The following is a 15,831-nucleotide window of genomic DNA, read 5'->3' on the forward strand; positions in this document are numbered from 1 at the left end:
CGGATTCATAAGGATTGAAAGTTTGTTTTCATTTCGTGTGTGATTCATTCGGATTGGTGTCGGATTCATACTTATTTATTCGGACTGGTGTCAGATCCAGTCGGATTCATTCTAATTTAATTGAAGAATTCCAACGGATTCAAAGTTCTAACGGATTGAAAAATCGATTCAGGATGGGTTAGGATTGAAGTCGGTGCTGATGCATGAAAGGAATAGAATTGATAAGTGAGTCTCGTATACATTCGGATTGAATTTTACATTAAGATATGGACTGAGATTGGGATGTAATTTGAGGTTGAAACACGTATTGAGATGGGTCAAAGAGGATTAAAAACTGGCTTCGGATTGTTTCCGATTAATTCAAATTTGTTCAAGCTGCAAAAAAAATTCGAAGATAATTGCAAAATATTTCAAATTTATATAAATTATGCAGTATAGAGTTTTATATATAAATGCTTACTCTGCATTAAATAAACCAATTTTTCAAAAGAATCGGCGATGGGTGGCAAAATAGATAAGTCCAGAATTTTAGTTTGTCATTCCGCTATATTTTACATTTTATTATCATTCTCATTTTTCATTTATACGATTGGGCGTTGCTGCACGGAGGAAAAAGATTCTGCTAATTTTACAGAATAGTGAAAGCATGCGTTTTTCTGTAATGCCTACAGTAAACCCTGTTAGATTTATCGCAAATTCTTGTAAGATTTATACAGAAAATCCTGTATACGATTTACCAGTCTCTTTGATATATTGTAAATTCTTGTAGATTTACAGAAAAGACTAATGGCGTAACAACTTACGTCCGTACGCTCTACATCAAAATCTATGCTGACACTATTTTCATAAAAAAGACCACTGTAACAAAGTAACATTAGCAGATTTTTTTTGAAGGTGTTGATATCAAGAACACTTTCAGTGCTAGCTTTATATCTCATAAATTGCAACAATTTGATTTAGTACCAACCACTGTTTGTTTTTAAACAACACTTTGGTGAGTAATAACTCTCCATAAATAGTTTTTAAAGAGCATTAATGTTTTTTGATCGTGGCACTGTCATTACCGTCGAAGAAATTGACTAGGCATCGGATTTCGGGTGAACTTGAACTCCATTAAGGGTGTCAGCGATGATGACGTTGAAGTGGTAGACTGTGATGCTGTTGATGTAAGAGGGTCACCGGATGTGAATGGATGGCTTGAAAACCTCTGGGTGGTGAACCCGGTCTCGGCAAACGTATGGTGGTATCCGGAATTGGCGAGGGTGTTTCATCTCCCAGGACGTCGATTTCATCATCATCTGAGTCAACAACCGCATCGCTGCTGGCTCGAGATTCCCGACCACCCGATAGAGAGAAATCGACTGGATGTTCTGGCAAAAAACAAATTTTTTAAATATTTTTATGGCTGATGATAGATGATGATTTTACGTTTTCTCAAAAATCGTTTTGATGTAAATTTGTTTGAAATTTCGATTATATTTACGAAAAACTTGTATACGTAGAATTAATTGAAATACCTCCTTTTCTAACAAAAAATATTGAGTTAGATTCGTTAAATATTTAGTGAATATAATCAGAGAGAATGTTTATAGTACTAAATTTCTTAACTGTGAAAAGATAAATCGATTGATGTATTTAGAAAAATTCGATGGTCAAATGAAGTTATTAAATTTTTTTTCTGAAAAAAGACCTACTGTCTTCGCTCCACTGGGAATCGAACCACAGAACTTCCGATACACGGGCAGGTGCTTTTCCAATTAAGTTATTAGAGAGATCGAAAGAAGAATCTTTTATAAAAAATAGATGCTATCTCAAGCCAGGTATTATATTTATGATACCAGTAATTTAAAGGATTTGACCTTTTTTTTGACATTTATAAGAGAACACGATTTTCAATTTTTAAAATACACCTATATATTTAACTATATAAAAACCTTCTACGACCTATAAACAATCAACCAGAATCAATAATAAGAGACAGTAAATAAAATAAACATTAAATAATAAAAAAGAACAGGCGAAATAGCCTTTTTAAACCCCTTATAGACTTTTTTACAATTAAAAATCAATGAGGAAGCACAATGTTTAGGAAATGATCGCAATTAAAGATACCCTAGGCGGGAAAATTATGTATAATCTATATAAGTGGGAAGTTTTATGTATAATACTTATTTGTTTTATACAAAAAATGTATATAACAAACGAATATTCTTTATAATACTTCACACTATGTATAAACTATAAAGAATATTTTCGCATTGAAATCTAGAATTATCACTTTAAAACTGAAACCGGTGCAACTGGAATGAACTCCACACTCTATTGTATATATTATTGATAAACCATCTATAACAACTATTATTTCTTGCCATGAAACATATAGTAATAATTCGCAAGGGACGAAGTTTAGCAATGTGTATATGTACATTTTGTAGCCCTGCAATTGCTCAACAGACTTTGTTGAGCTTATGTTTTCTTAAATAAAAAAATTAATTTCTAGCAGACTGAAAATAACACCCTTAAAAGCGAAAAACTATATTCAACCAATTTTCTTGGCACATTTTAAACAATAAATTTTTCTGAAACATACGTGTAGCTGGATTTCAACTTAATTGGTCTATTTACAAAATTCGAAATGGTAAAATTGAGCTAAAACAGCTAAATATTTAGCTAGACCTTTTCTTTCATTGTAAGCCTGAAGAATCACGTGTTAAGGTCAGCTATTTCAAAACTGAAGGGTGCTTTTCCATTGGCGCAAAAAACTGCAATTTTCTAATCTCTTTCTGTCAAAAGATGCACTTCAACAGTTTTTAATTTTTTAAACAATAAATCAACATCTGGGGAAAATATCCACTCTTCACATTAATTAATTATAGGGCATAGAATTAATAAAATACCATTAATGTGCGAAATTCCGAGGAATATAAATTGTTTACACAATGAGCAATAATTATCAACAAGAAAGAATAAGGAAAAAGTATTAAGGTAAAAACCCCAGTTAGTGACACTGTTAGCCTTTCAGGGTACAAGATTGAGCTTTTTACTGTTGGAGACGCTTCAGTCACGAGCTTTTTTGTAAGCATAGGTAAAGTAGTGGCTTTTTAATAGACTAGAATGATGGCAGCAATGTCTGAATTGCTTATTAATAATAATTTATGTTTCATGTGCTTCATACGAGTGGAAGCGTTAGTGAACCTGTGATATACTGCTTTGAAAATTATTTCCCGGGCACATTTATATGCAATTTAATATTGAAGCATGCTAATTTTTACTTATCCTTCATTCACATTTTCATTTCAATTAATTTTTTTAATAAGTAAAGAAATTAATCCAGGGTGTCACTCACTGGTCACATGTAAATTACTCGGGTCTTAACCTTAGAACTTGTTGAAAAATTACTATAAAGACTATATTATTCTAGAATTTTTACTGTCTAAGGTTCACTTTAAAAAATGTTTAATCATTTAAAGAACAAAAGAACAGTTAACAGAAAAAGGGTAAGGTACAACTGCACGCGGACCAATTATGCAAGAGCCCACCTATGCACGTCTATATGTCGAAGTGTGCAGATGTTACCCCACGAACGGTTTACGCGCGCAGAGGAGAGACTCCCAACTGTACATGGACACAAATTATACCCTACTTACTGTGCACGTCTTAAGTAATACGATCAGATTTTAAACTTAAAAGTCCACGTGCACAGATGGGATACACCTAACTGTTCACGTGCACATATGGGAGACTCCCAACTGTGTACACTAGGGTTGTCCAAAATCACACCTGTAGAAATTTTTTTAAATTAGAGGGCATGCCACCCCCCCCCCCCATTTTGTGAGGTTGCCGGAAAAAAATTCCCTCCAAGTTTGAGCCAAATCGATTAATATTAAGATGTGCCGCATAGGCCCTGAAAATCCCATAAGATTAACATGGGGAAATTTTGGTTTTCGGAAAAATGGGATTAAGGTATCTGGATTTAAAGTTAGCTTGTGAGAGATATTAAGAATTTGTTAGGGACTCTCTAATCAATCATTCCAATTAAGTTACTTTAAATTTTGACCCCCCCCCCCCCTCGTGGAGTCCAAAAATGTCCCAAAAACTGAAATTGACATTTTTGCCCAAAATTGACACATAAATGCTCTGTTTTTCCCTTTTTTTACCATAAATTATTTTTTTTGTCCAGCGGAAAGTTTCTAAGTTTTTTCAACTAATTAACAATTGTTTAAACAATTTATTTTTGTTTAAATAATTTTTTTGCACTCTCTGATTGAAAGGTAGAATTTTTATGTTTGATTAGAACAATTGGTCATTTTTAGAAATAATGATCTTTGTTTCAAGCATTTAGTATTCGTTTAAACAATTTATTATTATTTAATTGTGACTTTTTCTTAAAAAGAGGTATAAAACTCAAGTTTTCTTTTAAATTTAGTTAGCTTTTCTTCTTATTAATAAATATCTACGTTATTTAGATACTAGTACCTTATTTTGTAATAGATTCTTATTTGGTTAATTAAATTTTTTTGTTTATTAACATTTTTTGTTTTAATTTCCAATGACGTTAAAAAATACCAAGATTTTTTATTCCTTTGAGAATACAAACAGCTAATCTGCGGGACCAACATAAACAAAACAAAACAAAAACTTACTTTGAGCTTTCAGAGGACAAACGAGTCTGTCTACGAGGGTGATTTAAAGAAAAAATTATAGAAATAAATTCAGAACGACAAATAGAATGAAGCCTTACTAAAAAAATAAAGTTCTCATGACCACTCAGTGGGCACAACATTTTAGAACGTCCTTTGAACGTTTTAAAAACTGTCCTAAGTCAGACCAAATAATGTTCTAAAAACGTTTCATGTTTGAAATACGTCTTTAAAGCGTCTCTGGAATATTGTATGTTTATGGAACCTTATATGGACTGACTTAGGACATTTTTAAGCCGTTCTAAAGATGTTCTTTAACGCTTGTGCCCACTGGGCAATGTAAAACATTTTAAGAAACAAATATTAGTTATTTAAAGCATTTGTTTGACGTTTAAATATTTAACAATAAACGATGTACTTAATTGAATTGAAAAAAATCAGATTTTTGATCACAATTTCCAATAAAATGTTACTTTAATATATAATAAATTTATTAAACAATACGATAATGGTTTAGACCAAAAATGTTGTTCTTTACAATGACAAATTACCACAATAATTGCAGAAAAACAGAAATTTAAAACATTTATTTTCGAAAAAATGATTCGAACAAACAGAATTTATTTAAACAAATAAGTATCTATTAGAAAATAAGGTACTAGTATCTAAATGACGTGGATATTTAATAATAAGCAGCAAAGTTGACTAAATTAAAAAAACTAGAGTTTAACCTCTTTTTAAGAAAAAGTTACAATTAAATAATAATAGATTGTTTAACCAAATACTAAATGCTTGAAACAAAAATCATTATTTCTAAAAATGACCAATTGTTCTAATCAAACATAAAAAATCTACCTTTTAATGAGAAAGTGCAAAAAAATTATTTAAACAAAAATAAATTGTCAAAACAATTGTTAATTAGTTGACAATTTCAGTTTTTGGGGCATTTTTGCGGCTCCAAAAAGGGGGGGGGGCGAATCAAAATTCAAAGTAATTCAATGGAAATGATTGATTAGAGACTCCCCAACAAATTCTTAATATCTCCCGCAAGCTAAGTTTAAATCCAGAAACCTGAATCCCATTTTTCCGAAATCCAAAATTTCCCCATGTTAATCTTATGGGATTCTCAGGGCCTTTGCGGCACGTCTTAATATTAACCGATTTGGCTCAAACTTGGAGGGAATTTTTTTTCCGGGAACTTCAAAAAATGGGGGTGTGGCATGCCCTCTATTCGAATGTCAGATTTTTGGACCACCCTAGTGTACACTTCAATTTCCGTGGGGCACAATTGTGCACGAGCCTAACTGTGCACGCCGAGGGCTTGTGGTACAAATGTGCACGTTGTTGTCCACAGGCACAAATTTGGATGTGCATAGATGTGATATTCTGAATAGTGCATGTCGAGGGCCAGTGCTACTACTATACAATGTTTTTGGAAAGTGGTACAATTACAGGAAACTCCTAAATTTGCACGTCTCAATTAATGGGATCATATTTTCACCTTACAAGTTTACGTGCAAAAATGTGAGACTCCCAATAGTGCGCCTGCTCAGATAGGAGACTTCCAACTAAATATGAGCACAGTTGGGAGATTCCCTAATTTGCATGGCTCATTTAATACTATTGGCCTTTACTTTAAAAGCTGCTTGCACAGGTGGTACCCTACTAAATGGGCACGTACACATTTGGAAGTCTCATATCTGTGCACGTGTTCAGTGGAAAGTCACTCACCTCTGCACGTGCACAGTTGGTAGTCTCCGACTGTGCAAATAAAACGCTAGTTGGGTACCACCTGTGCACGTCAAAATGTCGACGTGCACATTTGTGCTAGGTTCCAACAACGACATATTTTCACATTGAAAACTCAACTGTTTTGTAGAAAATTTGTTGTTTTTGCTGGAAAATATTATAATTTGGTAAAAAATTTAATTATTTTTTAAGGCTTCAACTATTTTTTTGAAAATTTGTATTTATTAGTTGAAATCGATTGATTGAAAATTGTTTTTATTATCAAAAATTATTTTTTAAACTAAAAATTTGACGATTCAATTTTTTGGTTTGAAAAATTATCTTTTTCAGCCGAAAATTAATCTTTATTAAAAGAAAACAAACTTTTTTGTTGAAATTTTGTCCTTTGCCTTTGAAAAGTCAATTTTTGTTCTAAAAACTTTAACTTTTTAGCTTCAAAACTTAACTCTTTTGTTTGAAATTAATTGTTTTGGAGAGAAAATTAACTGTTTTTTGAAGATGTATCTATTTGGTTAACGATTCAACTATTTTGTTGAAAATTTGTCCTGTTGGATTAAAAATTGATCTTTTATGGTGGAAAAGTCATCTTCCTTGGCTGAAAATGAACTTTTTTGTTCAAAATGCAATTGAAAAAATTCGTCTTTATGAAAAATTTGTCTCAGTTCGCGGTGGAAAAAAATGTGTTTAAAAATGATTCTGATTTATTACTGGAATAGTATTTGGCAAAAAAAAAAATTAACGCAAATTGAAAGTAGATAAAAAATGTATAAAGTTCTAGAAGAAATTCAATCTATAAACCCCCTGGACAGATCAATAGACATAGAACTGAAAGAGTTAATACTGGGATGAGAGTATTCAATTAACAGATAATTGTTAATAAAAAAGGATCTGATTTTTCAGTGGAAAATAAATTCTTCAAATCTGCGAGAAGCAATAATTGTGCCATTCAATCCAATGGGGAAAATTGTATAGTAATTTTTTCCGTAAAATATCTCACAGATGTAAACACATAAATCAATTGAAAAATAAAAAAAAATTTTCATGAAAAATCATCTTTTGATCAAATTGTCTTATCGGAATAATAACTGCTATGCTTTTTCTATTGGCCTGCCCATGGACCTTAATAGAATAAAAAATGGTTAAAATTATTTATGTTTTTTCAATTAATGGGATTTCTCGTTGCGTTACAAACATTTTACAATTACATTTTATTTTATTCATTTATCATATTTTTATTTGCATTTGTTACCGAACAATTTATTCACAGAAATATCCCAGCGTATCGCGCTTTGGTGTGGAAAGAAACTATTTTGTTTGAAAATCGTTATGGTTTATTATTTAAATCTAAGTAATAAATCATAATAACTCTAAAACAAAATAGTTTCTTTCCACACAAAAGTGATAGACTTGAATACATATTTGTGTAAATAAATTATTCATAAAAATTAAGTAAATTCTTGAATAAAACTCTTATGTTTACTGACGAATTCGGGTGTATACCAGCTTCTTAATTCCTTCTAATTATTGCATCTTTATATAGGAAGCTTTATGGCGACGCCTTTGCAATACAAAAACCCCTTTACCACTTCCTGAGACTGCACTGAAAAAAATAATTCGACGATACACGCATAATTCTGGTTATTCCAACCATAATGTATTGCTCGTTCAGCTACAGAAATACGGTTTGCGTATTTTACCCATACCATAATTATTGAAGCAATATTATTCCTTCAGTCGTATGTCCTGCCTGGTAGATATTTCTTAATAAAAGATGGCTGCGTCAGACAGAATTTGGTTGGGGTAAATCAACCATACGCATAGCTCTTAGCTACACCTCCCATAATTTCGCTCAAAATTATTTTTTAAAGATACACGGAAAAAATATAAATCGTCTTTGTTTTACATTGCGTTGAACTTTTTAACGAAATGTGTTATAAAGTTCTATAAAATTTAAAGGCCGAGGTGACGTAACCTCGATTGAAAGGTAGGGTATACGAAAAACGTAAAATAGTTCTATAAAATCTAAACTTGTAGCTAAAATACAGTCTATAGGATCAGAGAACCAATTCTTGGCGCTTTCTCTAGATTTTATGAAATAATAAGAGAATAGAGATAAATAGCAAATTGTTTTATATTTTTTTAAATAGTGCAGACATTTTTTTGTAGTAATATGTATTCATCTTATGCTAAACAATAATGTATATGTTCTGAAATTACAAAAATCAGCCTTGTTTTCAGCCTGCCAAGAATTTTCAGGTTAGCTAAAGAAAATCTTTAGATAATTGCAGTTTTCAATTTACCCCTAGCAACGTTATAATTAACGGAAGTGACTATTTTCTTTTAATCACATTTCGAGGAAATGTAAAAATTTTTAATAAAAAAATAAGTAAGACTTAACTATAATTTAATTAATAAATAATAGGAGGTATCAATAAATTTTCAATCTAAAGAACTGTATGCAATTTTTGGTACCGCTTGCCAAGAATTGGATTTATGTTCTTGCAATGATTTCTATTCTTGGCAATCGGAAAAAGTAAAAAGTAGTAAAAGTATAGGTAAAAACAAGATTTTAAAGTAAATTACTGGAGCGGTACTTAAAAGAATTAAGTAAGTAATTATATTTAGTGATATATGTTATTGAGAAATAAGAGTAAACTCGCAATTTAGCGATGTAGACTTAACCACATATCAGTCTATTGTATCACTCACAACTAGTCTGTCCAACAAAATTGCTGCCTGATTTACATACAGAAAAAGAATCTCGGTTGTAATTTTTAACACTTCTAAAAATGTGTTAAATAATAATAAGGCTGACTTAAATAGTGTAGAGAGAAAAGAAATGTTTTGTAACCAGTTTTCAGGTTAGCATGCAATTGATGAAACATTACACGATTCTGCATGATTATTTGCGTTTCCCTCTAATTCCAAAACGAAAAGGAAGGCAAATGAAGGCAACAGACATCTATGCTTTAACATCACATGCATGAGGAGATTAGGAATTAGAAAAAATCAATTGAAAAAAAAACTAAGATTGAGGAAGCTAAAAAGCAAAAACGGCAAAATTAAATTTCAGAAAAAGCCGAAGAACATAGAAAAAGCGAAAAGTTAGAAAACAAAAACTTTGAACTAAAAAAAAAATCTTTAAAAATTAACGATCTTATTGATTCTGCTAAAGGAGTTACTAGACAAAGAAAGTTAAAAGCTAAAGACACTAACAAAAAAAAATCAATTTTCGAAAAAAAACCGATTCTACTAATTCTGCTAAAGCAGTCAAAAGAAGCCAAGGGTCACAACCTCTAAATCTGGACTAGATAGATGCTGGTAATTAAGTAATTTAAGCCAGATTATTTTTTTATAAATGAAAAATAATTGATAAATAATTTTTCTTTTCACTATTCACTTCATAGTGATACTATTAAAGTTTAGTTTAATCTGATTCATTCACCGTTTCATCTTCATATGACTAGGGTGCCAATAATTGGGGCCACCCCTGCCAAGAATTGAATTTTTAGGCTAATTAGCTAATTTTAATTATTTATTCAGTTTCTAATATATATTGAGGTGAATAAAACTTAGAATTTGATACCCTATTATATTAGCACTGCACATATTAGTATTACATTTATCAAACATAGAATTTTTGACATTAATTTCTTTCTCAAAGGCTGAAGTTTGCCTTAACCTACCAACAATTGGGTACATTACCCTATCGAAGAAGTTTTGAAACCAATTTTTCACCGAAAAAAATTTAATCTTTTGCATTATTACTTTATACTTTAATATTTGTTCACATGCTCGAGTACACAATTATTTTGTATTACGCAATCACTACACTATTTATAATCGCACGCTATAAACATTTTTATTTGTCACGGGTTCAAACCCAAATGTTTCGCATTCCTAACGCCTAAAGCCTCGCGGCTAACTTAGCTTCGAGTATAAAGAAAAAAATCTGAAATATATCCTATAGCTGTGCAGGACCGTCTGCAATTTTTTGCAACCCATTCTATAACAAATGTTGTGAAGCTTATAATGATATATTTATAATATAATAATTTTATAAATATTAAATATTATGAAATCTTTTGAAATTAAATTATAAACTTGAAACATTTTTAAATCAAAAAAGTCCTGAAAATCTGGTTTAATACTTAAACGTATTTTTAAATTACATGAAAATCCTTAAACTTTTTTGAATTTTTAAAAAATCATTTCAAATGCTTTATAGTATTTTCAATTGAAATCAGGCGTAAAATAACGAAATTACCTAAAAATCCTGACTTAATGTATACATAAAATTCAAATATTATTCTGAAGATACAAAAATGAAAGGCAAATAAATGTTAAATACATAATATATTTAAAAATTGTTTAATAGAATATTTAATAAATCTTAATCTTGTAAAAATTTTGGAGTTAGGTATTGAAAATCTTCTTCACTAACCTCATTTGCTATAAAACAAGTCTGAAGACGGCGACTAATGCCGAGTCGACGCGCACCTCACCGGCTCATCAATCTCGCATAACATGCACTTGCACGGTATAATACATTGATTGCTATGGCTGAAACAAGCGAACAGCAGGATGCCCAATGGAACACTTAAGCGCAGTGTTCTTTCAAATAGATAGTTGATAAAAGTATATGTCAAATACAGCCATGTTACCGAGGCATAAAATTCTTGTACCTGCACTATAATATTTTGATATTTTAATCATATATCTAATGCTACACTTTTCCCAACTATCATTTCAGTCAAACAAACTTGCCTTGTCTTATTAGGCTTGGTGATTTTCTTATACGTAGGTAATAAATCTCAATTTCGTATGGCTGATACAGCACAATTTTCTTTCTAATTCAGTTAGAAATTCTAAAGTAAACTCGGATTGCCATTAGCCTCAAATTATTTCTTTCAGTGTGCTTTTACAATCCAAAATCCATTTTCCAAAATCGCTAACTCAATAACACAGTAAACCCCAGGAATAAATTTTATCTTTCAAAAAGATAAAAACGTTGCATCACGTTTATATAAGGAAAGATAAAATTTATTTGAAAAAAAGATAAAATTTATCTAAAAAAAAGATAAAGTTTATCTGACGTAAATGTTTTTTTGACATAGGTTATATGTCAGACGGCTGCGTCAATTTTCACAGGAAAAATGTCTTTCACCAATTTCAAAATCCTCGCGTTATTCAATTTTAAATATTCTTACTTTATTTCACTAATTTTTAACCCAAAAATCACTCACCTACACTTTCTGGATCAGTTTTGCCCATCCAAAGATCACCGTACTATATTCATTCTAAATACAATCACTAGAACATTATAACGCAATTTTTGTCACCAGCTATCAGATTACATAAATTCCAACAACATTATTGATGCCCTACAGTCTGGTTTTCGTGCAGGACATATCACTATTTCAGCTTCAAAAGGGGCGTTTTCATTAAAAAAAAAGAGTTGACCTTGGAATAACCTTGCAGGTCATCCTTAAAGTTAAAACTAAGATCAACATCAGGTTTCTTGTTAAAAGTTACTATGGGGATGACCTTGAACTTTGTAAAAAAATAGGTTACTTAAGAAGGTACAGGCCTGTTCCATTACTTTTTGACGCCTTTATGACATAGAAAGTTTTTTTTTCAAATCCCTATCCCTTTCTAAAGTCTCGTGGAGAAGGAGAAAACAGCCCTGTTGCTACACTACCCAATAATATTAGTCGAACCCATACATGTGTGTTAGTCACAAGAGTACCTTCTTGCCTCTACGAGACATTGGAAAGAGGTAGGGGTGGGACCAAAATTATTTCTGTGACCAATTAAAAGGGTACCTTCCCGTCCTTCACGAGACGTTAGAAAGAGGTAGGGATTTGAACCACATTATTTTTGGGACCAGTCACAGAGGTGCTTTCCCGTCCCCCGCGAGTTGTTGGAAACTGGTAGAAGTGTGTTCAACATTATTATGGTGATCAGTCAAAAGGGTACCTTCCCGCTCCCCGGGGAAGTTGGAAACTGGTAGAAGTGTGACCAATTTGTTTTTAGAAACAGTCAAAAGGTTGGCTTTCTGCTCCCATGAGACGTTGGAAAGACGTAGAGTTGTGCCCAACATTATTTGTGTGACCAGGCAAAGGGGTGCCTACCCGCCCCAACAATACTTTGAAAATGGGTAGGGATGTGACCAACATTATTTCTGTAGCTAGTCAAAGCTGTTCCTTTTTATCCTTCACGAGACGTTGGAAAGGCGTAAGGGTATGATTAAAATTATTTATGTAACTTTTATTTATGTGATGTCGCTCGGCAGTTTCGGATGAGAGGATCCGCGGGGCCGAAATAGGAGGCGCTGATGAGTAAAACGTGAAAGACAACAGGAGGGCCGCACTCAACGCCTTAGTTGCATCAGGTTGCGCCATACCTTCAAATCCAACAGAAATTATTATTGCGGCCTGACTGATTACGCTTGAACTGTCTGAATTTATGTTGAAGGCAAGCCATGTCAGAAGCCGATCTTAAATCTAAGTTCCAGTGTATTTTTTCGTAAATGGCTGGTTACAGACCTTTTCCTTTTATTTCAGGCCTTAAAGATGTATATAGTATCGTATACCATGGTATCACATACTTTTAATTCATTATTCATTGTTTGATTGCCGATGATATAAAATTACATTCAGATTTCGTATTTATAAATAGGAGGGGGGCCAACTCCAGTGTCACATAACTCTTTACGATGGGGCTCACCGAACTGTCACAAAAGGGAGGGTTGAGTCAAAAATCACTCAAAAGAGGATCACGTAATATGTGAACGCTCCCATTAGGAGACATCTAAAAAAGAGTTACGCATGGGTGGGGAGGGGGGGGGGGCGATCGGAAAATTGCGTTACGTAACTTATGGTATTACCTGTAACACAAATGATATTGTACACTATAAGTGGAATATCTCAGAGGGTGGCCACTGGACCGAGAAACCGGGAAAACTGGGAAATGACCGGGAATTTTTTGAAACTGGGAAAAACCGGGAAATGACAGTGAATTTTTTTTTTACCGGGAATTTTACAAATTTGTAGAAGAAAAATCTGTCCCCGTTTTATTTCAACAGTTTTTAAATAATTAGTTGAATTTTCATGTTTTTCAATTATGATATTATTTAGCTTAGAATGCGTAATTAAAAATTTTTTTACTTTAAAAATTTTCCATTGAGAATTTTAATTTTTAATTTTAAGAATTTTTAAATGCTTTCCTGAAGACTTGAACAAATTAAAAATAAAAGCCTTTGATGTTGAACATTTTGGATAAAAAATTTTTTTATTTATTAAATAAATTTTTTTAAATTTATCTGTACTTCAAGTAATAAAAAGTGAACAAAAACGATTTGATAACACGGTTTTAAACCAGTTCAAAATTTAAGAATTTTCAGATTTTAACGTTAAAAATTAAAGGGTTATAATTTGAAAGTCTTAGTCATTAAACAAATGTGAACGTGTGACTGAAAGTTTATAAACTATTTTCATTTTAAAAATAACTTCATAATAACATATTTTTAATTGAAGGATTTTATTACATTTAAAATATTGTTTTAGTCTAAAATATTCCATTTTTAACCCTTTCAATTTGAAATTTTTAATTAAAAAAAAAAAGATTGATTATTAAATATTTAGCAATACAGTGAAACCCTTCAATAGCCCTCCCTTTTATAGCCCTTCCAAGAATTGACGCTGCGCCGTAGGTAGGTATAACAGGAACTTCGCGGGAGCCGCGGTGTCTGTGGTTGTTTCACTGTATTTGAATTTTTATTCAAGGCAAGTAAATTGAAACCCAATATTTAAAAGTAAAGAATCTTTAACTGAATTGTTTCACATAGAAAACCTGGAATCGTTAAAATTTCGAAAAGCCTTTAGACTTTGAACGTTACAATTTTATTTGTTGTATTTGAAAAATGCTTAATTTGTAAGTGAAATTTAAAAATTTTTATGTATAATTTACAAATGAACATTTGTAGAAAAAATTTGAATAATTTTGAGAGATATTCAGGAGTTTTAAGAAGATAAAAAATTAGCATGAAAATTTCAAAAAGTTTTCTTAAAATCTTCTAGAATCTTTATGAAATTTTTGTTTAAATCTTTGAAAAGCTGTTTAAATTTTCTCTTAAAATAATTTTTCAAAATGAAAAATTATTTTATATTTTCCTACGAATCGTAAGAAAATGTTTTTATTCTTTTGAAGCATTTCACAATTCTTGAAAAGAATATAATTTTTTTGTTTAAAAGCTGCGAAAATCTACATTTTGTTTTATATTAGGCTATCATTTCACGTTTTACATTAAGTTTGAATCTTTACAAAACTTCTATATATCTCTTCAAATTACTCAAATTTCGCCTATAAACAGTAAATGTTCAATTGTTATTGATATTTAGAAGTTCTGAAAAAATTTCCAAAATAATTTTAAATTTAAAACCTTTTTAAAACAACTTCTAGATTTCTCACGATACTGAAATAAAATTTTGAAGATTTCCAAGGATGTTTAAACTATTTTAAAAGAAAGTTATTGAATTTCTAATTTAAGAAGTGTTCAGTTGAAAAATTTCCAATTTTTCAATATTTAATGTTTCTAGCTTAAAATTTCTTAAAATTATACAATTTTGAAAATTTTAAAGTTCATTGATGGATTTTTTAATTTAGAGCATTGCAAATGATAACGTGGATTTATTTTTTTTTTATATTGGAAAATGTTAGTACCTTTCATTTTATACGTGTAAATTATTGAGCATTTGAATACAAAAATTTTTTATTAAAAACTGTCACATTTCAATTTTAAAAGTTCAAAATTTAACAGTTCCACTTTGAGTGCTTACATTTGCAGCTCAGTTTTTATTACCTCAAGTGGAAAGTTTCTTAGCTTCAGTGCTCCATTTTTTAAATTTTATTGACCGTGATAAATGTTTGCGAACCGGGAAAAAACCGGGAAATGACTGGGAATTTATTTCGTCGATTAAAACTAACACCCTGATCTCCGTCACAATTAATCAGATATCCTATAACTGAACTGTCCAAACTTGGTGGGTAATAGAATCCAACAAAGTTAAAAGATTCTCTAAAGTTTAGAAGATATTAATTGATAATTCACGAAATACGCTATAGTCGAATTAAAAAAAAAAAACAGATTCACAAAAAGTCGTTTGCACGCTTTTACCAAATTAACTGTAGAATAGGGTGGTCCATAGATGCTCTAATTTTCGGAAAAAGAAAATCTGTTTTTTCTTCTTCGTTTTTTGTAAAAATTTAACCCGTGCCTTCGAGCTCTGGAAGTTACCGTGGGGTTTCGAATCAAAAAAGGGCGGTTTTCGAAAAAATAAAAAAATAAGAGTTGTTATAAACTTCTGGTGAATTAAAGTACAGTCACCTCTTAAAGAATGTTCAAGGAATAATTCCCACCCAATAACTTTTAATTTTATCT

At 31.1% G+C, this 15,831-nt stretch overlaps 1 protein-coding gene across 1 annotated transcript in view; it reads right to left on the reverse strand.

The window, feature by feature from the left end:
* Positions 1-612: 612 nt before the first annotated feature.
* LOC117176782 (brain-specific homeobox protein homolog) overlaps positions 613-15,831 on the reverse strand; it is a 35,030-nt gene continuing 19,811 nt past the window's right edge. The window contains exon 3 of the mRNA XM_033367079.1: positions 613-1,370. Within this exon, the coding sequence (XP_033222970.1) occupies positions 1,123-1,370 (248 nt within the window). The 3' untranslated portion in view covers positions 613-1,122. The remainder of the gene's footprint in view (positions 1,371-15,831) is intronic.

The sequence above is a fragment of the Belonocnema kinseyi genome, chromosome 7 (assembly GCF_010883055.1).
Source record: "Belonocnema kinseyi isolate 2016_QV_RU_SX_M_011 chromosome 7, B_treatae_v1, whole genome shotgun sequence".
Lineage (NCBI taxonomy): Eukaryota > Metazoa > Arthropoda > Insecta > Hymenoptera > Cynipidae > Belonocnema > Belonocnema kinseyi.